This window comes from Lepisma saccharinum, chromosome 30, assembly GCF_977018435.1.
Source record: "Lepisma saccharinum chromosome 30, izLepSacc3.1, whole genome shotgun sequence".
NCBI classification, from domain to species: Eukaryota; Metazoa; Arthropoda; class Insecta; order Zygentoma; family Lepismatidae; genus Lepisma; species Lepisma saccharinum.
The window spans coordinates 24,179,657-24,205,706 of record NC_139258.1 but is presented as its reverse complement, the minus strand read 5'-3'; the positions used below and the strand labels follow the sequence as shown (position 1 = coordinate 24,205,706).

The following is a 26,050-nucleotide window of genomic DNA, read 5'->3' as shown; positions in this document are numbered from 1 at the left end:
TGAGTTTAGCATTTGCTTATGAACAAGATGCAGTAGTCTAGGATCTTCTCCCCACTTTTTCTTGACTGTCAGGTATTTTATAACGTTAAACGCCTTGAGCGCATTTTCTTCCACGTGTTCTACCTGAGCTTTCCGTTTCAATTTATGATCCAACATAATGCCAAGAAATTTGTGTACCCTAGTTTGTTTTAAGTGTGATACATTAATGTCTAACACAAGTGGAGTTTATAATCTTCTTCTATGGAACACAATTATAGATGATTTTTCTACGTTAATGTTTATGCCATTGTTATCCCACCATGTGCATAATTCTTTTAAAGCCAGTCTTATTTTCTCTAACCATCAGATAGATTCTTGCTGCTTTTGTATACAACAATATCATCTGCGTATTGCAGTGATCTAGCTAACTTCAATACTTGTTGACCAAAATCTTAAGTATACAAATTAAATAATGTTTGACTTAACACCGCACCTTTCGGAAGTCCTTGACAAGTTGTGCGAGCATTCGAAAGTTGATGACCGTAACAAACATAAATTGTTCTGTGATATATACTTTTAATAAATTGCTTAGAAACATTGAGATATTTTAGTTTTTATATAAGCAAATCTATAAGAACTGCATCATATGCACTAGAAAGATCCAGAAATACAACTGTACAAAATTCACGACGAACAATTGACAACCATATGTCCAAAATAAGTGTAGTCAAAACATGTCCCCAATTGTTGGGCTGCCCGGAACTTCATCTTTATCCTTTGCATAAATTCGTGGATGGTATCCTGATTTGTCACATAATAGATCTGCATGTTTGGTGTGAATCTATCTGCAACTGTGATTATTCTTAGTGCCTTGCTTTGAATCCCTTGATGTCTTTTGATGTAGTTGGGGGCAACATGCATCGAATCTTCAGCAGTCTTTGGACATAAATACAGGTGAAATCTTCAATTACCGCGGTCTGGTCCTTGAATGTTAATAACATGTCAAGGTGTCGCACTTGGGGGAGAATTTAGGATATGACCGTGTAATCTCAACCGTGGTTGGAACCTAAGTCGGCGCCTGATGAATAGAACTGCTGAACCATTGTCTGCAAGAACCTAATTCGCCATATTATCGACTGCTCCGCGTATGATCTGAGGTACATCTCCAGCAATCGTAGAATTTTCAGCGAAAAATGCAGGCTCGACCAGGACTCGAACCCGGGTCTCTGGCATACCGTGCCATTGCTCTACCACTGAGCTACCGCTACTGCGTGGAATCGTCTGTTCTAGGGCTACCGCAACGGGAACTGTTGCCTTTAAAACAATGTAGACGTCGATGTTGCCTGGATCCTCCCAGCGTAGAGATGTTAGTTTCATTAGATTAGACAGGTAAAACAGCGACAGCGAAAATTAAGAATAACTGTAGAGTTTTGTAAATAACAGAATAAGTGTAGAATTAAATGTCAACATGAAAGTACAACTTCAAAAATAGTATTTATTTTCTGCAATAAAAGTAGGATATATGAAAAAAAGGGGGGAATATAACACTAAAATATACACTTTCCCACAATGGCAATGAAACTGTAGCCTATATCAAAATGTATTGGTGATCTTCACTGATTGTCCAATTTTGCATTTAAACTGGTACCTCACACACAACGCTGCCGGGCCTCGGCCCACACTCGCTGAGCCAATACGCTTCTGGTCTTCTGTTATTTAATAGAAACATCCATCTTAGAGCTTCACATTAATGTCCTATAATAAGAGCCTGGCTAAGGAGAACCACGTATGTTATCACAAGTGCAATGATCTGCAAGATAAGCAAAACATGTATATGCATGCCTAAGCATGTAACATCAGACTACTGGGTGTCCCAGTAAAATGTAGCCCGGCTCAAAGACATTATTTGTCTATTAGGCAAAAACGGCTATATTGCACCAGTAAAATGGCATAGTCCATTGTAAAGTAAAACGTGGTAAGCACTCAAGGTTATCAGAAGATACATTTAATTTCTTCTTGTGATCCTTGGCATGTAACTGTTGATCCGAGCCGGGTTATTTTCAACTGGGACACCTTGTATAGGTGTGGCAATAAAGTTTCCGGATTGATTTTCTTATTCATTTCAGGTCACGTCGATAACAAAGAGCTGGGTAGTATACTGGCCTGTGGACTGTCCTCTGCCTGCGCACAAACTTTTACGCACATGCGTGGAACAGTCTGGCTGTAGTATGTGTTAGAAGCGGACTGTGCATCTGAGCTCCGTCGGAATCATGTTAAGTTCGAAAGTAGAACAACGTGTTAATGTCACAAAACTTGGGAAATCCGCCACGGAAACTTACAATTAGTTGAAATAAATTTCTGGAGATCAGTGTTTATTTCGCACAATAGTGTTCCAGTAGTTTTAGAAGTTTGAAGAGGGTAGAGAAGGCATCGGGGTCGATCCACGATCAGGCCGCTCTCGCTCTTCGAAAACTCAAGTCAGTATCGGGAAGGTCGCTAAAATTGATGGTTGATTTGGTGCCTGAAGGTCAGACTGTCAATCAGTTGTATCGTATGAATGTTTGGGGATCCTTCGTGGACGGGTAAGAAGGAAACCAGACATGTGGAAGAATGGCTCATGCATTCTTCATCAGGACAACGTGCCAATTCACAACGCGCTATCTGTGAAGAAGTTTTTTTGTAGATCACAACCTTCCAGTGTTGGAATATCCACCGTACTTGCCGGACCTAGCCCCGTGCGACTTCTTCTCTTCCCAAAAGTCAAGTCTGCACTAAAAGGAACCCGGTTCGAGTCTGTGGATGCGGTGAAATCCAAAGCGACGCTTCTCTTGGACAGCATATCAGAAAATGACCTGCAACACTGCTTCTAGCAGTGGAAGATCCTCGTGGCGCGGGGTAGGGATCGGGGAGTGGACTACATTGAAGGATACAATATTACAATTGTCTGATTTTTTCAATAAAAGAGTTACAGCAAGAGTCCGGAAACTTTATTGCCACACCTTATACTGATATAGTATAAACAGGGTGGCTACTCACAGGGAATTCCGGGAATTATGCGTGCATTCTGTGTGAATTTTTCTCCTTAGACGTGAAAAATTGCAATTTTTATTCATCCAATTGAATTTATACATATTCATAATTGCTCTGGTGCAAGTTTTTCACAGTTTAACTTGTGTTTGTGTCGAGGAAGGAAAAGAAGGTGCGTGGAAAATAAAGAGAATTCAATTCCGTTACTTTGTTAGTGTCCTTTGCAGAACAACAATCTATTAGACAAAGGGAAGATTATTGCAAGATAATATATTGAAGTTGATAGGCAAATTTGAGTTTGAAATCCTTATAAATTAACATTTTTTTGTAAATTAGTATATCCTGTTGCAATTGTGACTTGTGTTTGTAGAGATACATCGAGTCTGAATATGAAAATGGCAAATTTAAATTCCATACCTTAAATTAAATATTTATAAATTTAAATTACATACCGTTTAATTGAATTGAATTAGAATTTTTGGATGGATTGGAATCACGCAAATGCCTTATATTGTTAATATACGTATTTGTGTGTGTCTATGTGAAGGGTGGTGAGAGGCGGTAATACGTAAGGTTGAAATATAGAAAATATCTGCTTGTACGCTTGAATTTTTGAAAAGTTTGCCTTGAAACCCGGGAATTATACTTGAATTATTTCATGGTGCTAGAGTGGCCACCCTGATAAAACAAGAGAGATTATTACTGTCTCTATTATTACATTTCCTACTAGTTACTACTAATGATCATGTACGATACAATTAAGAGAGAATAGCATTAATAGGTAATGGGTAATGCTACGTGGGTCGTTCAATATATAAGTTTCCCTATGCTGTAAAAAATATTTTTAAGATACATTAGAAAACTATACATTCATGTGTAGGAGGATCCTTCCTCACTTCTCCACATAATCCCCATAGGGATTCAGGCATTTGTCCCACTGTTGCACCAATTTGTCCATACCCTTTGCAAGAAAATCAGGGCTCTGGCTATTGAGCACTATTCTCACATTCCGCTTCACTTCTTCATCTGTTTCGAAACGTTAACCTTGCAATTCAGACTTCAACACCGGAAAAAGATGGAAATCACTCGGCGCTAAATCGGAGCTGTATATGGAGGGTGGGGCAGCCGTTCCCACCCCAATTCTTCAATTTTGTGTTGTGTTTGCACTGCCGAGTGGGGCCGAGTGTTATCGTCAAGAAAAATGACACCAGCTAACAGGAGACTTGGTCGCTTATGTCGAATTGCGTTTTTCAGTTTATCCAGACAATAACGGTCAGCGTTAATTGTTCTTCCTCGTTCCAAAAAGTCCATAAGCAGATCGCCCTTAGCATCCATGCTTCTGAACTCCTTATGACGCGAGCCCGCGTTTTCCGAACAAGCATTTACTTTTCGCCCTTGAGCGCATGCGCCTTCACGTCTGATAACGAATCGATTGTTGTTCCTTGTAGACGAAGGATGGCGCTTGTCAACCATGTGCTTCTTTTTAATGGCATTGCTTTATACAATATTTTATAGCACAGGGAAACTTATATATTGAACGTCCCTAGTATTTTCCCAGTACAATGAGTGGCGAACACTCTACGATTAACGGGGAGCTACAAAAACAGCCACTCACCCCTTCATGTTCCAGATGACCACCTACCTCTTGTGTAAGGTAGACTATAACAGTCCTCTCTTTCATCAAATTTAAGCTTGTTTGTGTATTAAATGCGTAGATCTTTGGTATAATTAATCATAACAATAATATAAATCTTCGAAATAAAAGTTTTTGTTTACAACACAAACGAATGTTAACTGGTCCTGGATAAAAGCAAAAATGAAATAGTTGATTCAATAATAATGGTAGGCGACAGATATGACTTTGGTTTTACATATACAGATATTTTTCAGAAGGATGTAAAATATCGCTGTAATTATGTGAATATAAATGAATTTTTCATTCCTGAAGTAGTATTTCTGAACATAGTTAATATAAATTATTAAGAATGAAATGAAAATTGCATAAAATATAAAGTAAATCAATTTCAATCAATATACTAGTTTTTAAAATTGTTATAATTTTAAACTTCAAGAGGGTTGCAAAGATGAAAGTACCAGTATATTTTCAAAATATGTCAAGTGATATACCTACCCAAAATGCCAATGTGGAATCAATAGCAAAAACACCACAAGCATTGATCTTCACCTTTCTTCGTTTTAATAATGACGAAAATAATTCAACCTATAAAAAAAATATGAAATTCTCAGTTACTTTTGGATGAAACTACATATTTGTATTTCATAAAATATTTTAGATCTTAATAACTTTAAATTTATATTGTAGTCAATTCCTTCGTCAATAGCTAAATCTGAAAACAACTTGTATTTTCAGATTATGAATAAACCTTTTTTTTTTTCATGTTGGTTCTAAGAACTTTAAAATACAGCTAACTGTAAATGAATGAATAATCAAACTACTAAAATAGAAGCTCAACTAAGAATAGTCTCAACCTGAAGATTGAATGTCGATGAATAAAATTATTCTAAATTAGAAACCAAAGTAATTTCCTGTCCGATTTAAACTATTTAGAATGCTTCACATTGTTTTATCTGCTGTTATATTCAGAGATATTAAAGAATTTTAGTTTGAAAAAACAGATTTCAATCATTGCTGTATATTTAAAATCCCAAAATTTTCTCGTCGAAGGTTATAATTTATTTTTCATTTACACTAACAGTAATATCAACTTGATTTCTACAAGTTTTTATTTGCTCACATTCCTGAAATCTGTACTGAATATTCTAACTGAAATATGATGAGAAATAAAAGTTGGAAGTTTCCTTGTAAATAGACTACATCAAGCATAATATTAGACCAGGGCAGTAACTACTGCATAAGAAGGCCAGAGTGAGCATCACCCACTGTTGTTGTTGTTGCTTTATATTGGCTCACACCGCCTATCCTTTGCGGTTTCTAGCCATTGGCACTGCTTTATGTGATCCTACTTCTGCTTGTTGTCTTCCTCATTGTTCCTTATGACACTTGCACTATACGCTATACAGCGCCCACATGATGGGCGGTCGAGGCTGACTTATCAGGGTTGGGATTGACACCGGAAATGGAACATCTAGGCGAAGGAGGGTGTTATATAACTGTCCCGATGGACTTGTCGTAAGGGGCATTGAAAAAACAGATGCGTTATTGTTTGGCTAGGTTCTCCGCATTGACAGGAAGTTGTTTTGAGTAGGAATTGTACTGTGAGTTTTTTACGTCTTTGAGTGAGTGATTGTTCATTGTTCTCGATATATACACTCACGTTTGGACTGGAAGGCATTAGTCCGAGGCAAGTACGTAAAGCCTGTCGTTGTAATATATCTAACGAGTTCAGAAGTGTTGTGTTTGCAACACCGTATACTGGGGCTGCGTAATCGTATAGCGATCTAAAGCATTTTTTATAAAATAACAACATTACGTATGGATGACTCCCCACTTAGTGGTGGATATGCTTCGTAATATATTAATAATTTTCCCCCCTTTGCTTTGATGTATTCAATGTGGGGTCTCCACGTTAGTTTTCTGTCAAAATAAACTCAGAGATATTTATGGGATACCCCTGTGGTATTCGGGTTCTTATTTTTCGGCCCCGTCCACTCGATCATCGAACCAAAAGACAAGATTTCGTTCATTATATAAATTCAGATAATATTAGCAACGGAAGGGTGTATTTGTAAGTTAATTAAGACATTGCGTAGTATTGGGATGGAAACAGAATCGTAGGCTTCCTCAATGTCTGTAAACAGGCTAAAACAATAATCTTTAGTTATCTGACTATTTTGTATTGCTACTGTGAACGTGGATACGGCATCTTGACTGCCGTGATTGAGCCTGAATCCCATTTGTGTTGGGGGGGGGGGAATTGTTGCTTTTCCAGTGCCCAGTTTATTCGATGTTGTAATGTGTTTTCAAAAAGTTTGGCGAGTACCGAAATTAATACCATGGGGCGATACGATTGTGCATTGTTGCGAGGCTTAGATGGTTTGAGGATTAGAATTACGATATGATTGATCCAAGTTGTGGGGAGAATACCGAGGCGGTATATTTCGATGTAAATTTTTACAATGAGATGGATACGTTCGTTCGGCATGTAATGCCGCCATATCCGGGTGCGGTATTTTTGAAGGAGTCCAGTGTATTTCGGATTTCTAGTTCTGTTGCCGAAGGAAAATCATCTGTGATTATGGCGTTTAATTTTTCGTCTTGTTTGTAGCCCTAGCTAACCGTAGGGGGTGTTAACGTTTTCCCAAGTTCGGTCTAGAGTTTTCACCTTACTTTGGTGGGTTTGCTAATGGAATTAAATTTTTGCCAGATGGAGCTTATGCAATCATTTCGAATTTTGCCATGCTTCTCTCTTCGCATGAAGATTTTTTTTTTTTACTTTCGCTTGGAGGCGTTTTAGTTCAATCAAATTTTCTCGGTCGTGGTGTCGTTCATATTGTCGGAGTTGTTGTCGTTTCTGATTTTAATGGTTTCGCAATCTCGCGTCCACCAACTTATGGATGTATATCTGGCCGGGATAGTAAAGCGGGTAAGAGTCGCACTGTGGTCCATAGCGACTGTGATCATTTAGATGAGATTGGAGTAAGCTGAGTTTATATTGTGGAATGATGTAATTTGCGTAGACTTCCGTGAAAACGTGGTCTTGAATGCGTCCCAGTTCATGGAAGCTTTATTCCATCGTCTTACTGAGGGTGGCTGTCGGGTATCCAAGCTTGGGCGTCGAAGATTGTGATGACGTAAGAGAATGGGTGTGTGATCGCTACCTCTTAAGTCTTCATCTTTATACCACGCGAACTGAATGAATAGTTCCGGAGACGTTATCGTCAGATCTATGCTAGAGGGATTATTTCCGTTTAGAGGGTAATGAATGGGGGTGCCATCATTACAGAGTATGAGGTTATTCTCTGTGATCCATGTGGCAATCGCGTTACCTAGTCTATCGTTATGTAAATCCCCCCACGTGGAGTGATGTCCATTAAAGTCACCTAAAAGGGTAATAGATCCAGGACCGTGTTGCACCATTTCTTGAAGGTCTCTTGCTCGTATACGCTGGGAGTTTGTATTAGAAGGGATGTATATCGATATGACTGTGAATCTTCGTAGGAAAATGAAAACGCGAATAGCTACTATTCTGCTTGGAAATCTTATTTTAATCTTATGTCATTCGGAATCGGGAGTTCTGTATGTTGTATTTTTTCGTGTACGAATATGACCGTTCCCCGATTAATTGTTGGTGTACCGTATATGTTATAATGCGCGATACGATATTGTTCGTGTTTGATACCTTTTACTTCCTGTAAACAGAGGATTTGGGGTTTATATTCGGCAATTAAGTCTAGTATTTCCAATTTGCTCGCGGAGAAGCTATTAACATTCCATTGTACTATTATTTCCATTTCCGGTATCTATCGAACCTTGTTTTGTCACGGCGTGTATTCTATAATAGCCAAGAGGTTGGATGTTAGAGATTGTATTTGTTTGATTAGTTGAATTCGGCGAGTTTTGTTCTCTGTGTCCCGTACCGCGTCCCATAAATTGGGAATCATTTCTAAGATCGAATTGCAAATTTGATTTTGCTCTATTGTTATACACGCTGGGGTTGAGTTTCTCGAGGGCATATTTGTTGGTGACCGAACTGGATGCACTCGACAAAGCAGCAGGCCGAGCCTTCTGTCCTATCGGTTTTGAGCGAGTTCTGTCTGTATCGTAAGTTGGACTGGAGGTTCCGGATAGTATTTCATCGTCGTCATACCAGTTTTTGCTAGTGTTCCTTTTACGGGATTTGTGCTCGTCTTTTCTTTTTCTTTTGGATGGACGGTGTCGAGGGGAACGACTTGGCGGTTTCATGGCATCGGTAGGAGAAATATGCCCTACTTCTAATTCATCCCTTGTGAGCCCCGCTTCTGTATGCTTCAATATCTGATAGTAGTTGACCGTTTGTGTGGAATGGGGCAACTCGAATCTGGTGTGGTCCACCGGATGTTCCGACCTTGGGAGGCGTATTGGGGGGAAGTTAGCACCTGTAAATTTGGGGCGGAGTACTTCCTTCCTGGTGGGATTAGGAATAAAGATCCCTTGGAGTTGACTTCTTGCCTCGTGGTATACTATATTTTCTGCAGCCATTTGTCTTGTATAGCTGTTTCTAGTCTACGGCGGGGGCAAATTTTGGATAAAGAAGAATGTGATTCTTTGCAGTTAATGCATGAAGGTGTGCTTTCGCACTGGTCTTCATGTTTTTCTTTGGCACAGTTAGCGCACATGGGTTTAGAACGGCAATGCCTCCGATGGTGCGAGTTCCTGAAACATTGTAAACATTGTAGGACTGCTCTTGTTCGCGGTCTAACTTCATGTATATAACTATTGATAATGATTTTATCAGGAATTTGGGTCCCGCGGAAGGTAACACAGAAAAGTTTCGTTGGGACGAGATCAAAGGTCCCATTTTCTCGCCAGATCTTCTTCGGCAGACGTTTGACTGTGAGAACCCGGATGGGGCTTTCTATACCTTCCAATACGTCTTGTTCGGAGGTATCATGCTCGATACCAAAAGCCAGGCCCTCCCTTGAACTAGTGAAATCAGATGCGGCTCAAAGGGTAGAGCCGCCGTGCAATGGCAGTGCCCTAAGAAGAAACGCATACCTCGTCAAGTATTGTTAAATGAATACATTGGTAGTTTACAGACAAGGAGATTCGAATCTTGCAATCGGTCAAGCTAACGTGACGACCGCCCCAACCTCCTCACTGCATCGCAGCTGTTTCGTTCGTACCCTCGTGAGGCAACAGTCCGTGCCGCCCAAGAGCTGGCCTAACCCATGGACCTAACCAAGTTGACACACGTGCAGAGGGTTAAAGATGTCTCAGCGATGAACATTTCTACCATGAGCCGAGAACAAAGTGCCGTCTTCTCTTGGCACGGCGAGGAAATTTTCGCAGTGTTGACACAGTTGCCACCTTCAGAGAATAGGCGCTAAATATGACTGATTTGTAAGACCCGTTGGGGTAGTCATTTCTGCCTACTTTTGGAGAAACGAACCTAGTATTTTTCCAAAGTTAAATGAACATTTTTGAAAATATATAGATGCACCAAGAGGGCCATCCAGACTTTTTTAAAAATATAGAAGTAAAAAATCATATGATGATGTGAGTTTTCTTTGCTATTTCGACAATTTATTTTCATAACAAAGATATTTTCGACATCCAGTTGGAATACGTGTGCATGAAGGAGGAAAAGGTGATAGGATTTGTTTTTCCTTACCTCTTGTAATTGTTATATTTTTAGGGAAGTGCCTGTAGTGTATAAAGATAGATTAGTGAGTGAAGATGAATTGGACTAGTACGTTATTACTTAAACACACGCTGTTTTCCACGTTACCAAACGAGGATAAACATCTTGGCCACTGGCGCAACCTCAAGGAAGGGCGGGGGCATTGCTGAGGGTTTTTTTTTCGATTTCTTGATCACGTTGGCACTACCCATCATAGTTGCCACCGGCCGCCACTGAGTAAAATTGGCACCCGCGATTTAACCAACATTTCCTGGTGTAAAGCAGTCTGCAGCATGAAGTTGTTTGCTGCCCTTGCTGTTTTGAACGTCATCCTGACCCGGTTGATACCACGTTGCTCTACCAAGTTAACGAGCACTTTTTTTCGGAGAATGTTTCCGACACTACCTGCGGCAAGTCGTTTCTCGTTTTTCTCAATGCCGTCAAGGAGAACGACATATGGTCCCGGCATGTCTTTATCGTACCAATAATCGGGAAGAAGGGTTGATGTTCGGGGGTGGAGTCTAGCTGGTTTGAGTCCTCCATTTCATCCCCGTGTCGTTTTTGGGAATTTTTCTCCGCACTTGACTGAGGGGCTGGTGTGTGGTAGGCTTGTTTGGCGGTTTAAGTTGTTCTGTTGTGTCCATGTCAAGACCCAGGGTTTCGTTCCCATCCATGGCCGTTCGGGCCGGCTACCCGGATGGATGTATACATAGCACTTGTTCAATTATACCACGCGGTATACAATACCTGTTCACTACACTATCACTTAGGAATATAGTCACCAGAACTTTTGAACATGTAACCACTGCACGAGGATCAGCGTATGTTCGTCTTGACCCTGTCAAGGTTCTAATACCGCATCACCCACTCTTAGTCAGCAGTTTGCCCAGCCCACACTGAAGTTTACAAATCCATGCACACCATTGTACAGGGCATTCCCTGACATTCGCTACGAGACTCGGAGGCAAGCGGCCCGGCATCAGCGCTTGTCTTTCCCGGTGAACGGGTCCGCGACAGTCGCTTATATTAAACCTCGTAAAAAAAAGTTTAGAGTAACAGGGTCAGTTCTGAATAAAAGTGGAAAGAAAGGTTGGGAAATGAAATATACAAAGACAATCCGCACACCATCCGTGAGTTAAAAGAGAGTATTATACGAAAAATCGGGAGAATTACAGTAGACAAACTTGCACGTGTAAATGCCAATTTCCTTCAGAGATGCCAGGAATGTGTTGCAGCAGAGGTACATCATTTTCAACACCTTCTGTAGCCAAGGTTAGTACACAATATGAAAACTGTAATTTTAATAGCCGACTCTACTAACTGTCGCTGACCCGTTTACCGGGAAAGGCAAGCCCTGATGCCGGGCAGCTTGCCTCCGAGTCTCGTAGCGAATGTCAGGGAATGCTCTGTATATACCCAACCCACCCTGAAAAAATAGTCGGCTATCCACTTCTAGAATCTTGACTACAGCATTGCGTTGGACAGATAGAATTAGTCTACAATAGTGAAATATACCTACCTCCTCCTTAATACAGGTATGTAGCCTTTGATTCCGTAGCTTATGAAGCATAACTTCAACTTTCTGAGCCTGAAATATCGAAAAATAGAGAAACGGTATTTCAAATAAAGATAATTGTGAAACAAATACAGTGTGTCCCAAAATAATGTTTACACTCTTTGAACTATTAAAGGTGACTTGACTGGACTCTGTAAAGCTGCAATGTCTGTGATGAGCATGTGTGAGAGTATATAGGCCTTCTTATGTGTTTAGTACCGTCACAGCCTTCCAAGCCGTAGTCATTAATGTACACAAAATGGCAGAGGTGGGAAAGTATTCTTTCGAGAAACGTAAGAAGAGTCGAATATCCATCCAGGTCTCCTGATTTAACATAGTTGTGGTGAATGCTGTGTACGTACGCAACAAAGCCAGAGACACTGAGTGACGTGGGATATGCTTGATTGATTGATTTGGTGTTTTAAGTCCACTTTATGCAGAGTAAGGCTAATCGGGACTGGACCTACAGTTTAAAGTGGGATTCGAACCACTATGTGCCTCCACCGGGTATCGAATCCGGGACCTCTTGATTACAAGGCGACGACGCTAACACTGCGCCATCGGGGAGGCCCTGCGTGGGATATGCAATTGAGACAACAAACGCTTTCCTTCCCGCAGAAACCGTATCTGCTGTTTATCGATCTGTTCAGATTACACATAATGTATTACTGTCAATGGTGGTCATTTTGAACATCTACGAGTATAACTTTAAGGTATGTGACACCAAACAAAAGTTCGTGCTTGCTCTTATTAGTGTTCTTGTTATTATGTAAACACTATTTTGGGATACTCTGTTAACTAATTTTAATATAACGTGGCGTTTATATCCTACACTTAATATTGATGACCATGAACCGTGGTGTATGGCTAGGAAAGGGAAAAAATCCAAATTATTTGCCAAGTATGCGTGTTTACATGATATGTAAGGAATTCTGACTGAGTCTCTGGTCAGAGCACATTCAGTCTTGACTTGGACATTTGTCCCTCTTCGTGATAAATTAATTCATCTAATCGTCAATCATCCTCATCGTTGCGATTAGCCAAATGACGAAGGACTGCACAAAATAAGAAAAAAATTAATATACGAATATCAATTGAAGGGCTCCGGTGTGAAACATGGTAAGTGACATTTTGATCATTTTTAAGTTACAAAGTAAAATGTGCCATTCTTCAATTTTCGAGTGAAATTACCATGTGATACAATTTGCATTGGACTCAGTGAAGCCTTCTGAAATTGGTGAGCACAACATGAAAACAATTTACGTATCTACAGCATAGCTTCTAATAACCTTTTATCTTAATGAACTCAGAAATTTAATGTTACACAGAGGCATTTGATTGTTTAGTCACGAAAAAATTCCATGACGAACGTGTTTGAAACGTACTCTCTGTCAATTTCCCTTCCTCCAAGTGCATGGTGATTTTTCAAAGCTCTAAACAAAGCAGAATGTCTGGTGCCACTGATACCTGTACAATCCAAAGTGGTCTGATATGTGTAGCATTGCTTACTTTCGCGTCACTTCGGTGCTTTGTGGCATTCACACCTTGCAAACTAACATTTCAGCATTGAAGTTTGCACCACCGACTATGTTTTTGTTGAAATATTATTTTCAGCATATAAAATGATCCTCACAGACAAAATTGCGGAGTTTGACTGTGGATAACATGAACAAAGATTTTTGCCTAACTATACGGCGAAGAGTGGATTTTAATAGCAAATTTCCAGTGGTAAGTTCTGCCATCGCCGTAGGGTTAGGCAACACACATAACGTTATACAAGATTGTGCGTATTTCAGGATATAGGTGTCCCAATTTCATTGCTGGTGACTATACCTAATCAGCATTTTTCAGGAATTTTAAACTATTTTAAGATTTTTTGAACGTACTTCAAGATTTTTTAGCCTGCCTTTAGATTTTTAGAACCTATTTTAGGATTTTATAACCTATTTTAGGATTTTTAGAGCCTATTTTAAGATTTTTAGAACCTATTTTAAGATTTTTAGAGCCTATTTTATAATTTTTAGAGCCTATTTTAGGATTTTTAGAGCCTATTTTAAGATTTTTAGAACCTATTTTAGGATTTTTAGAACCTATTTTAAGATTTTTAGAACCTATTTTAGGATTTTTAGAGCCTATTTTAAGATTTTTAGAACCTATTTTAGGATTTTTAGAACCTATTTTAAGATTTTTAGAACCTATTTTAGGATTTTTAGAGCCTATTTTAAGATTTTTAGAGCCTATTTTAGGATTTTTAGAGCCTATTTTAAGATTTTTAGAACCTATTTTAGGATTTTTAGAACCTATTTTAAGATTTTTAGAACCTATTTTAGGATTTTTAGAGCCTATTTTAAGATTTTTAGAACCTATTTTAGGATTTTTAGAACCTATTTTAAGATTTTTAGAACCTATTTTAGGATTTTTAGAGCCTATTTTAAGATTTTTAGAATATATTTTAGGATTTTTAGAACCTATTTTAAGATTTTTCAGAACCTATTTTAGGATTTTTAGAGCCTATTTTAGGAACCTAAAAGCATACTTTTAGAACCTAAAAATACGAGGTCTATTTATTAGGCGTGTTTCGGTCTCTAGGACCGCTTTTACAACCGACCCTTGTCATAGATTTGAGACAATCATAATAAAAATACTAACATTAAAATATGGTTGGTTACATAAGGATCTGATGGACTTACATTTTATGTACAGTCCCTGGCAATAAAAATGGGACTCCTAGATACTGAAATACTCACTTCCCTGCAGGGTGTTATGTGTTGCCTAACTACACGGCGATGGTACAACTTCTTGTAAATTTGCTAATTAAAATTAACTCACATAACTCCTTGCAGGGAAGCGAGGATTTCAGGATCTAGGTGTCTCATTTTTATTGGCGGTGACTGTACACTCGGAACCAAGTCAGTAATACAGTCACGGACACTTCTGGGTAGTACCGATTCCATTGAAAGTTAATGGAATTGTTATGACTAGAGCTCGGAAGTTGAGGAAAAATCCCTTTTTTCCTAGTGTCCGAAGGCGAGGCCCAACATAATATATGTTCATTTTGGGTCATTGTAGGCCAGAAAAAGGTGTTTTTTTTTGTTTTTTGCTTCTTTCGGCGTTTTTTTTGGTTACTGGTCCTTTTTTAAATTTTTTTTAGGTCTTAACAGCTTTTTTTTTGCAACTTCACCTTCTTTCGACTACGTATTTACTGCCCATTCTCAATTCGAATCATCATCAGTTCATCACCCCTTAAACATCCTTTCTGTAGTAAGGAAATAAAAAAAAAAGAAAGAAAGAAATACAGGGTGTTTCAAAAAGAATCATCCGATTTAAAAAGGCTATATTTAGAAAACCAATGAACATAGAATGTTGCGGTAAGTTGTAAAATACATGTTGGAACATCAAGTTTTACTTACAGTAGGTTTTGATTTGTGGCAGGTAAGTGCTTTACTGGTGCAGCTCATTCATTAGTCCGCATCAAGAAGGCAACCCAGCAACAGGAAGCTTTCTGCGTTCTCCACTTCAACAAATGTGAGTCCGTTACAGCTGTGCAGCGTGAGTTTCGTTGTAAATACGGTGCTGCACCACCTACTGCTCACAGTATACGACGTTGCACAATTGTAACGAACTCACATCTCTTGAAGCAGAGCATGTAGAATGCTTCCTGTTGCTGAGTTGCCTTCTTGATGCGGACTAACGAGTGAGCTCCACCAGTAAAGCACTTACCTGGCAGAAATCAAAACCTACTGTAAGTAAAACTTGATGTTCCAACATGCATTTTACAACTTCCCGCAAGATTCTATGTTCATGGTTTCCTTAATATGCCCTCTTTAAATCGGATTATTCTTTTTGAAACACCCTGTATATTTGAACCATCCCTGAAACGAGAGAAAAACATTTTTGGACTGAAAGAAGATGCATTTCATTCATATAGTTTTTTCGCACTGTCTGTTCCATACCACCAGAATTATGTATTTTTTTATTCATTAAATATGTAATTAAAACTGATGTTATTAATTAATTTGGACCACATTTATACTTTTTTTTCGTTTTTAGGTCCTTTTTTTATATTTTTAGGTCTTTTAGAGGTTTTTTGGCAATTTATAGGTCTAGTTATAACCCAGAAGTGTCCGTGACTATACAAGTTGCGAGATTAGAAGTGGCAAGGCATGATTACAGTTATATGACCTGTGCGGTTTTCTTACATCAAATACTATTTCGCATTAAATCAATAACTCATGTGAGCAAACGTCATTTGTTTGCAACAGTAAAGTGCCGTATGATGCAATATAAAAATATATTGATTATCTACCTTAGTGGGCTACTTGATTACTTGAAAAAAAAAAATAGCAAATTAAGCTTCGGTGGAAGTGGTGGTTTGCACAAAAACAAACGGCCACCAAGGTGGATGTACAGTATTTGCTGTATTAATCCCGACGATGACCTCCGTGGCGGAGTGGTTAGCACATCGCGCTACGACATCATGGGATCCCGGGTTCGAATCCAGGTGTTCTTCGTGAGTCTCCCTTGAATATATCATCATTACTCATCCTCATCTTCGCGACTAGCCAAAAAGTAACAGAAATGCGAAGTAAAATAAACCAAATCAATTAATCATCCCGTCACACAAAGCTTCTTTTTTTATGTCGATTTTCTGCCACTACTACGAATATCGACCTGAAGCTGTCTTTGTCTTTATCCATGCGATATTCATCATCGTCGTCGCGATTAACCAAATACGAAAACACAAATACACATGCCCATGACCATCAACAGGTGACATTAGAGGAATAATATTAACCACAGGTATAATTAATTTTCCCCAATAAAAAAATATCCCTTTTTATCTCAATACTCTCACTAGGAGGTCTTCCACCCTGAGGTATATAGAGTGTTACAAAAGGACTACAAGGTGTTCATAGACTCGAAATCGAGCTCTTCTCAAAGTATTGGAACGATGTTTTGTTGATTCAATTTTCATTATTTAGCGTCGCTTTTCTGCCACTTTGGCCTCATCGCGACGATAAGGATGATATGATTAAATTAATGAAGGTATTCTCACAAAGAACACTCATGCCCATACTGAGATTCGAATCCGAGACCTCTGGCGTTGTAGCGCGCTGTGCTATCCACTCTGCCACGGAGGTCTGTACAAGAAAAATGAATTTTAAAAGTAGGGTGTTGTTTAATTATTAAATGAAAAGTAAAAAAAAATATTGACTTAAGCCCCGCGACAGGTTAAGTTTGCAGCAACTTTTCGCATGTATAGACCCAAACGTGCGCGCGGAAAATAGTTCCGCTGCAATACTGACGATTTTCTCACTGTCAACGACATGAACATCTCTGCGGTTGAGGCGAGACTGGTGCGGAAGATTCTTAGCACCGTTCTCGTGTGGATTAATACATTAAACCTGCTGCAAAGTTAACCTGTCGCGGGGCTTAGCAATATCAGAATGATTAAATAGTGATTTAAATTAGTGTGTCATGTAACACTTATACGAGAAGTAAGGCAATAATGTAGGGTAAGGAGGATGAAAAAGAGAAATAGCAGAGGCAGTCAGAGGGGGAGAGAGGGGAAGGGAAAATAAAAAGAGAGAGAGAGGTGAAAAGGGAGATTAATGAGAATAGTATAATGGAGAAATGTTAAAGAGGGAGTAGAGAGACAAAAAGGGAGATATATATATGAAGGGAAGGACATAAACATGTGAATATGTGTGTTAAGAATTAAACGACAGAAGAAACAACAGGGCAGAGAGTCTTGACAGATGAACTTGAAGGAAAGAAGTCTTTGAAGACAGATCTGGGAGCATTAAATGGATACTACTTCTATATTGCGGTGCAACTGGTCTTCATATTTGATTATACGATTGATATAGTTATATGAAAATTCTACTTACCTCCGCCATAACACAGTTACCTGGAAATACTAGAAGAAAGAATTGGGTCACTTGCAGAACAGCTGTGACAACCAGAGTGGTCTCTAGGTGATGTACAAACATGAACTTTCCCTTGTAGATGCAGCAGAAAATGTTGAAGATTACGTCAAAGAACTTGTACAACACAATCATCAGCAAACGGATACCGAAAGCTCGATTAAAAACGTCCACAACATCGCACATGGAGTCGTAAACCGAGCGTATCTCCTCCAGAGTGTCGACGGAATCTGGTATTTCGGATTCGATTTGGATCTTGGGTACGTGAACCCCATCCTGGCAGCTGGAGACCTGGATGAAGTTGTTGGTGAGATGTTCTATGGAGCTCACCTCGTCTTTGGGTTCACGTTTTGCCCTGTCCTCCTCACAGGAGTACACGTCGTAGGACAGCTCGTGCAGAAAGGCTTCCGTGTAGCAATGCTTCTCGTCCTTGAAGCACTCAAATATCTCCTCCGACAGCTGTGAGAATCTGGACTCTATCTCGCGGCACAAGGCGACGAACTGCATAGACACTCCGATCCAGTAACCTGTCATCGTAAAGTACGCGATCACGTTCCATGTCAGTCCGTACGGGAACGCCAAACCGTACAGGACATTCTCCACGATAAAGTACGCCAAATACAACGCAAGGTACAGGACGCTGAAGCGACACGTCTTCCTCTGGCGTGACTCTGTGATCTTCAGAGTTTCGTCCACTTTGCAAACCTTCTCGAGCAGAGTTTGCAACTGGAACGACTGTATCAGTGACAGCAAACCAATCAGAAATCCGCTAACAAGCAGCAACACTTCCTTGGCGAAAAATGTCCAATTGTCGACATTCCTAATGTTAGATGGCGCCACTTCTTGAAAGATCCACTGCAATCTAAGCAGATAGATACTGGTCAAGACAAATAGATACACCACTGAGTAAAATAGTAATAAAAAAGAGCTTTGATAGCTTGTGGACGATCCACCTTTCAACACTGACAGTGGGGCCAAACCGATGATCCTAGTTGTATGGAACACTGGAGATATCAACACCTGACACTTCTTATGAGGAGCCATTCTAGTCCATAACAACCTCTTCGGAAAGAGAAGATTGACTTATTACAGCACTGAGGTCATTAAACAAGCCAGGCAGGCGAGACAGGACATATTAAAATTACAACAAACTCTTCACGGTTTATATTTAATCGATGGTTGCCGGGAGACATATGCAACACCTCTGTATGCCCACATATTGATTCCCAAGAGGAAACCTTCACCTTCTGTGTGCTCTCATGCATGTGCCATTAAGTCCCCCTCCCATTGTACTTATGACCGTGCCATAAAGACAAATAATGAACCTACCTATTATCCACGTGCACTTGTACGAGCTCAAGGTTCCTCCCACACAGTGGCGCCAACTTATGTAGGCTCATGGGGTCGTGTTGTTATTATTATATAGCGTGTCCAGAAAAACATTCCGTGATTATAAACGACCACAAAATTCTAATTATGTATATTACGAAATTTATACCGATGCCATTCGAAAGAACAGCTCATTGAATTTTAGCGGATGTGTAATTGTTGGCGTTACCTACAAAAATAGATGGCGTAACAATAAAAGAATTTAAAAAAGGAAAAAAATAGCCAAAAGTAGTGAAAAACACATTTTAGGATGTAAGAGAAAAATTAATAAAAATAGTCATGAACGATTTGCACGGTAATACTAATGGATCCCACTGTACAATGCTGTATGAATGAGTGTTGCAAAGAAACTTCAAATAATAAGAAGAAGAAGATAGGTAATGTGTGGACAAGAGAGAGAGCACACCAAAAGATCTTTCGATGGTTAATGTGTTATTGTAAATGGCATTTTTGTTAGAAGCAAATTGTGTTACTGTTGATGTTTACTGGATGTTTAGGTTTTGTACAGTGGGATCCATGAGTTTTACCGTACAAATTATCCATGACTATCTTCATTAATTTTTCTATATATACCTATATTTGTTGTAGTGATTCGTGATGGATTGCTTATTGAAATCAGGGAATAACATTTTTTTTTTGATAAATAATAAGTAAGGATACATTCTTGGTGCACATTAATATCATGATATATGGAAGAAAGGATTTATAGATTTTTTTAATAAGAACTCAAGTATTTGAGATCACCCAATGTTTTTTGGTAATTAGGATCTTCAGAGCAGGAGACAACTGAAAGATGTAAACATTAAGCTGACGCTCCTTCTGATTTTGATTTTTATGATTTAGTGTCGCTTTTCTGCTACTTTTGGCTAATCCACGATGATATGGCTGACGATAGGATGGAACTGATGAAAGGTCATTCACACCCATGTCCAGGGTCGGGATTCGAACCTGGGCCCCTGGCGTCGCAGCGCGCTAGGAATCCCTTATGATTTTGAGCCTTCCTTATGATTTTGAGCCTTCCGACATCAAAAATATATTGTCGAGTTTTCAGTTATACCAACAAAATTGTCAATATTTGTGCATTTGGTTCAACCAAGAAGGAACACGAGGAAGATTTTTATATTGTCATGGACAAAATTTCACAGCAAGTCGTCTTGTCACTCAAATTTGCTTTAATTGGTAAGAGTGTTCAAGCTGAACTATTACGTGAATAGGCATGGACTTGTTCTTACACAAGATTTGCGCTAGTTGAAAATATTGGTTGCGAGGAATATAAAATCCATTTTTATCTCAGGATAATGAAAGCAAACCTCATACAGGGTGACAAAAAGTGTTCAAAATGTTTTCTCTTATTTGTTTCTATACTTTAAAATTTTTGGTATGTGTTTATTTCACCAAACTTTGCACAAGTGTTAAATCTGAACCGATTATTACAAATAACGAAGACACAAGCTTAGGCGTGTTTAGTGGCTTAAGAGTACAGTACCGACTCTATACAAACTTAACCTTCATTTTTATTTAGTTGTTACAAAATGGGTTTCCCCTTTTCAGCATTGTCTCATTCAAACTCCAGCTTGCAACAGCAATTCCATTTTCTCCTCCTCAACAATGACTGTCCTTCCGGTCAGTCGCAACAATAGCTCAGCCAGAAGATCTTTTTCCAAACGCAACTCCCAGGTGTCGCTAAGAAAAGACTCGGCAAGAAGAACAGGAGATGTTTTCTTAAGCAGATCCTTCGAGAAATGTTCCAACACGTTGCACACGACGAAGACCACGGATTGCGGGTAAGGAGAGTAAGCGTCGTCTGCCAAGTGGCAGAAGACGGACGCGGTGTGGGGGTGGACCCTTTCGAACTCCAGCAGCACGACCACTTTGCTCTCCTCCATGGCGTTGCTGAGACACTCGTAGAGTTTCCAGTAATCCTCGAAGTTCGAGAACTCCGAGCCTCTGAGGACGATATCGTCCAGGGGAGTTGGGAACTGGAGGAAAACTTCGACCACCGACGACGCAAGTGTTTTCGCCAGACAGTTGGCCGTCAGAAGACATCCGCTTGGGGCTAGAAGAAGTATCACCGAAGGTCTTTCCGGTTCCTCCCTCAAAATGCTGTTGATTCCGGTCCTGATGGTTGTCAGGGTTTCTTCCGACTGGGAGCGAAACACTCGTCGGATGCGATCCTCGAACAGGGCGAAGAAAATGCTCTGCCGGTCGGAGTGGTTATTGCGATAAACTAGCAGAGATATAAGAGTCAGCATGAGCAGAAGAAATGAGAAGGAGGATAGACCCACGAGCCAATTGTAAGCTGCCGTTTGCATGTAGAAGATGACGGTGTTAATAAACTCCTTCCCGTGTGCCTTTTCGTCCATTTCTGTTTCTTCAAAATCTACCATGTTCCTTGACGTCATATCGATCAGACAACCTGAAAGTAAACAGTCAGGCACTTTGTATCGATTACATGTTTCTTCTTCCCCCGTCAGTATAGTTTAGAAAAACAATTTGCATGCATTGGTCTAGGTTTTCTGCGTGTTCAGTTCTCGCCGAAGTGGCGCTAGTTAATGACTCATGGTGTTATAACTACAAAACCATATGCTTGATCAGTGCCGGATCTACAAGCCGCAAAACCCCGCAGTGTGGGGGTTGCCCGGAGTCAAGTAAGCTTTTGGGAGGCCCTCAGCCATCGACATAGTAGAGGGTTCGTATATGCGTATGTAAAAAATAAACTTAGTTACTCAGGGGTACAGAAACGAATGCAATATATACAGGTAAAGGTGAATTTCAAGTTCCCTGTGCATATAAGCACCGTACCATGAAGGCGCCTCACATATTTTCGATATCGGACATCTTGGAGGTGATGTGATCAGCACTATGCTCCGGCCGCCTTTTTGAGGCTGGTTGGGCCATGAAGCCGATTTATGTTGGGACAAATCCGGAACAAATTCCGACTTTAGACCACCCACCCCTTGTCTCCCGCATGGTAGTCTGACTAGAATCAAATCAGGCTAGAATTTCATGAGAAATACAGCGGCGAAGGTTTCTTCAAGCTATCTTTAATCAGGAAAAGTTATGACTGCATGATTGTAACAAATGTATCATTTTCCAGGTGTGAGAAAACATATATATATCACATCACCACGGGCGACGAAACCTTGGGGGAGGGGGTAGGACGGGGTGCCAGTGCCCCTCCAGCTCTCGTTTGGCCCCCACCTATAAGGGGCCCAATGTATAACTTTCAACATGTTACATGACTTTTGCACACAGAAACTTCGCACACAACACGTTGGAAATTTACGCAGGATTTTGCTCTGAGATGGGCAAAATCAATAATATAGAGGGAGACCTCTCTGATGGGGTAGTGGTAACGTCGTCACCTTGTAATGAAGGGGTCGCGTGTTCGATACCCGTTGGAGGCACATGGCACAGTGGTTTGGATCATACTTTAAACTGTAAGTCCAGTCCCGATTAGCCTTTCTGTACATAAAGTGGACTTAAACCAACAATTCAATTGATCAATCAATTCAATAATGTGGAACTATAACTCAGTTTGAGTATCTTTCTTGTGCTTGTGCGTCTACTATTTCAGTATTTACTGTTTCAATCCGACAATGAATGAAGGAAAACTCATGGTATATTCTGAATGAATGTGTGCGAGAATAGAGGAAGAAGCATGGAAATACTGTAGTCTTCATGCTCTTCCCATTGAAAAATAGTGTAACCTGTTTCTATCAGACCAATTGAGGCGTTGCGGTTACGAAGGGCGAACTCAACAAACGTGCATTGTGAGAGAAATGAGTTTCAAGTTGTCAAGCACAGTGCGAACTCCACAAAAAACTTTGGAAATCACGCATGAAACATTCCGATCTACTGTTACCAAGTTTAAGTGGAGTTCGCACTGTGCCTGACAACTTGAAACTCATTTCCCTCAGAAAGTACGTTTGTTGAGTTCACCCTTCGAATCCACAACGCCTCAATTGTACCCAGCCTAAATCCATTACTTTTCATAGGGACTTTTGAATCAACTTGTAGGCCCTTGTATGTGACAACATGAGATCAAGAATTACACACACACATTATTTATGTGTATACATAAATATATACATATATAATATGGTAATTAGGCAGAGGGGGCCTTTGCTAATATTTTGCGGGGGGCCCAAGGTTTGTAGATCCGGCACTGTGCTTGATGACATAGGCTGCATCCGAAAGGTACAAAGAACAGGCTTGAATTATGATCTTGACGGAAGTGACGTCACGTAGAGCATTTCGAAAGCGCCAATTAAACAAGCAATCGAGACCACGGCTCGGAGCAAGGATCGTTGCTGGCTTGATCACGTGACTCCTGCACTCGTTGTTTGTTAGAAAGCCAGCAAGTTGTTAGTTGAATTACTTCTAATGTTCGGAAATGTATCTATGTATAAGAACATTTTTAAATGTTGTGTGATTTCTATGGTGAATAACAAGTGTTTAAAACGCGGGAAAAACAAGGTGTCCTCAGTTTTATCTACTGATCGTATTTGGCGCTGCAGTCGAAGTGCAATTCGAAAGAATTTCACTTCCAGTCCACGACTTCAAGACCGAACTGCGAGACCATTCTCAGAGGATGTTCGCTTCAATTACGGTCTTTCACCTTTCGGACAAGCCCATATTTCTGTTAAGGGTTGAAGAAGACCACTTTGTTGACGGACTTTATACCCAGGATTACGTATTTAGTGAAGTGACAAAGACAACCCCCCTTATTTTACTTTTTAAGGCGTTCTTCTGTATTTATTAAGGGTTTTGAGTCAGATTACCTTAATAAGTAAGAATCCTATACATTCAAAATAAATTTAAGAGTTTCATATAAATTCTATGCTTCAATATTTAGGATTATAGATCGACTAGAATCTGTTTCTCGTTCTGTTATCAGTACGACATAATTAATTCTAATCCTACCTGGGACAAGAAGTCTGCGTTGAGTTTTTTAAGTTCGCCTTTAAAAGATGTCCTGGTAAAAAGTAATTACAACTGTGCAATTTTACAATTTAAATCCTAACATTGAAACAGTACAATGATAAAGCAAAATACTACAAACTAGATAAGACCCTGTGTTAGTTCGGTTACAATTTTTCCCTAGCGTAATAAACTTTTAGCATTTCTTGTTCCCGTGAAACAGAATCTCATTTTAACAATGCTACATGTTTTCCTTTTGGTCTAGCAACAATGTTAAGTCTAACGCCTTCAGAGCAAATGCCAGGAAATTATATTCCACAATTATGTTACAAAAAATAAAAATGATATACTACCAAAATATAGTTTATACGTATATACTACTGTATATATACTATATAGGGTAATTTCAGGAGAGATGCCACACTACTTGAAAACGTTATTTACAAAACAGTCCGCCAGATGGCACTGCTACCGGTGTGTGCGCTAAGTTAGTTGTAGTTGCGACACGGAAGGAGGATAGAGTGTCTCGTTTCGTTGTAATTCAATATGTGATTTTGTGAGGTAAGTGGCAATTCTAGATCTTCAAATTTTTTCACGGTGTGTGGCGTCTCTCCCCTGCAAAAAGGAGAGATGACACTTTTAATGTAGGTACGTACTTACATGCCACACTTCCAATACTGAAGTAAAAATTTAAATATCAAATGAGGTTAAAAAAACGTTGAAATATTTGTGTTACTCTTAAAATGTATGAGTTATTATTTAGTTTTCTTTATTTCTGATCCTAGAATCAAAATGCCAACTGTATATGTTCGTAAACCTGGCCCAGAGCCGGGAAAATGGACAGAAGAAACTCTAAAGGAGGCTGTCTCTAGACTAAGCAAGGGTGATATTGGTTAAGTCTTTGATGACAAGGTTCTAGAAAGAGGCCCATGCCTGGATGGTTAGCAGCCAGAACCGGCAACGTAAAATTCAGCGAACTGACATAGGCCAGCTGGTTGGAAATACTTGGAAAGCAGGAGCAACAGTGGGAAATGCTGTAAGTTGATGGGAGGTAACAGGATTATTTTCCTTTAACCCGAACAAGATTCCAGATGAATACTTCATGTCAGAAGTTCGACCATCCACAGTGGAAGAGACATCACAAGGAGAAGAGCAGACAAGAGGGACAACATCAGCATCTTCAGATGATGGACGAAACAAGGCATCAAAAAGACCTTTGTCCAAGGCTCCATCGCCAGTTACTGGCGCATCGTCCTGCCCTGATCCAATGCCACATTCTGCACCACAACATCAAGAAACACCTTCCAAAATATTGATGAAAATAAGTCCTGTTCCACAGTTGTCCAAAAGGTCAACTTCAGCAAGAAAGCAGTTGGGAATGATTGGGTGTGCTGTGAATGCTGGGAAAAGTACGAAGAGACCAAAAAATAGATGAGTGGATTCAGTGTACCTATTGTTCTCGATGGTTTCATGAAACATGTTCTCCATACGTTGAGACATGCATTGCTTGTAAAAGATAAGCTTTGAGAAAGAATAGAAAACATAACTAGGCAGAGTTAAACAGCAGGATATCTTTGATAAATTTAGCTACATAGGCTAAGTATTTTTAGGATCTGATTTCACTGAAACATTTATTTGTGTTCACATTTCAGAAATTCAGATTTCCTTTTCTAATTGCTGGATCTTTTTTATCCAGAGTTTGTATTTGTCATGATAATTAGGCTATATTATTTTAACGAGAATTTATTTGTTCAGTATGATATATTCTTAAGTAAGCAGTACTCTCTAAAGAAGACTTGCCAATTTTTTTTTTCAGTTAGCCTTAGTTTCCTAAATAAAATTCTTGAGAATTTAAAAGGTAGATGTACAAATTTGATTCATTTTACATTTACCATATTCCTTTACTTATATATAGGGATTTTAGTTCTAAAGAAGTTTAGTATTTAAGG

The 26,050-nt window shown here is 39.5% G+C and overlaps 2 protein-coding genes across 3 annotated transcripts; both read right to left on the bottom strand.

Moving 5' to 3' along the window:
- Positions 1 to 1,454: 1,454 nt before the first annotated feature.
- Positions 1,455 to 18,954, bottom strand: LOC145981875 (uncharacterized). Of its 2 annotated transcripts, XM_083115349.1 has the most exons (4): positions 17,754 to 18,954; positions 11,827 to 11,895; positions 5,138 to 5,227; positions 1,455 to 1,789 (listed from the first exon to the last, which is right to left on the bottom strand). In XM_083115349.1, exons 1-4 carry the CDS (start codon positions 18,831 to 18,833, stop codon positions 1,727 to 1,729), a joined length of 1,302 nt encoding a protein of 433 aa, XP_082971475.1. In that variant the 5' UTR covers positions 18,834 to 18,954; the 3' UTR covers positions 1,455 to 1,726. The 2 variants fall into 2 exon arrangements, 1 of the variants encoding a protein (XP_082971475.1); XR_014440997.1 differs by lacking the exon at positions 1,455 to 1,789 and having other exon boundaries at positions 5,140 to 5,227; positions 17,774 to 18,954.
- Positions 18,955 to 20,690: 1,736 nt separating this feature from the next.
- On the bottom strand, positions 20,691 to 24,301 carry LOC145981898 (uncharacterized). The gene is made up of 2 exons (XM_083115390.1): positions 24,105 to 24,301; positions 20,691 to 21,594 (listed from the first exon to the last, which is right to left on the bottom strand). The coding sequence occupies exon 2, from the start codon at positions 21,578 to 21,580 to the stop codon at positions 20,741 to 20,743; it is 840 nt and encodes a 279-aa protein (XP_082971516.1). The 5' UTR covers positions 21,581 to 21,594; positions 24,105 to 24,301; the 3' UTR covers positions 20,691 to 20,740.
- Positions 24,302 to 26,050: the final 1,749 nt, after the last annotated feature.

Excerpts from the sequence above, each read along its gene's own strand:
- LOC145981898 (XM_083115390.1), bottom strand. The coding sequence starts at position 21,580 with ATGACGTCAAGGAACATGGTAGATTTTGAAGAAACAGAAATGGACGAA.
- LOC145981875 (XM_083115349.1), bottom strand. The coding sequence starts at position 18,833 with ATGGCTCCTCATAAGAAGTGTCAGGTGTTGATATCTCCAGTGTTCCAT. Across the intron at positions 11,896-17,753 it reads GTAACTGTGTTATGGCGGAG|GCTCAGAAAGTTGAAGTTAT; the intron begins GTAAGTAGAATT and ends TCGATATTTCAG. Across the intron at positions 5,228-11,826 it reads ATACCTGTATTAAGGAGGAG|GTTGAATTATTTTCGTCATT; the intron begins GTAGGTATATTT and ends TTTTTTTTATAG.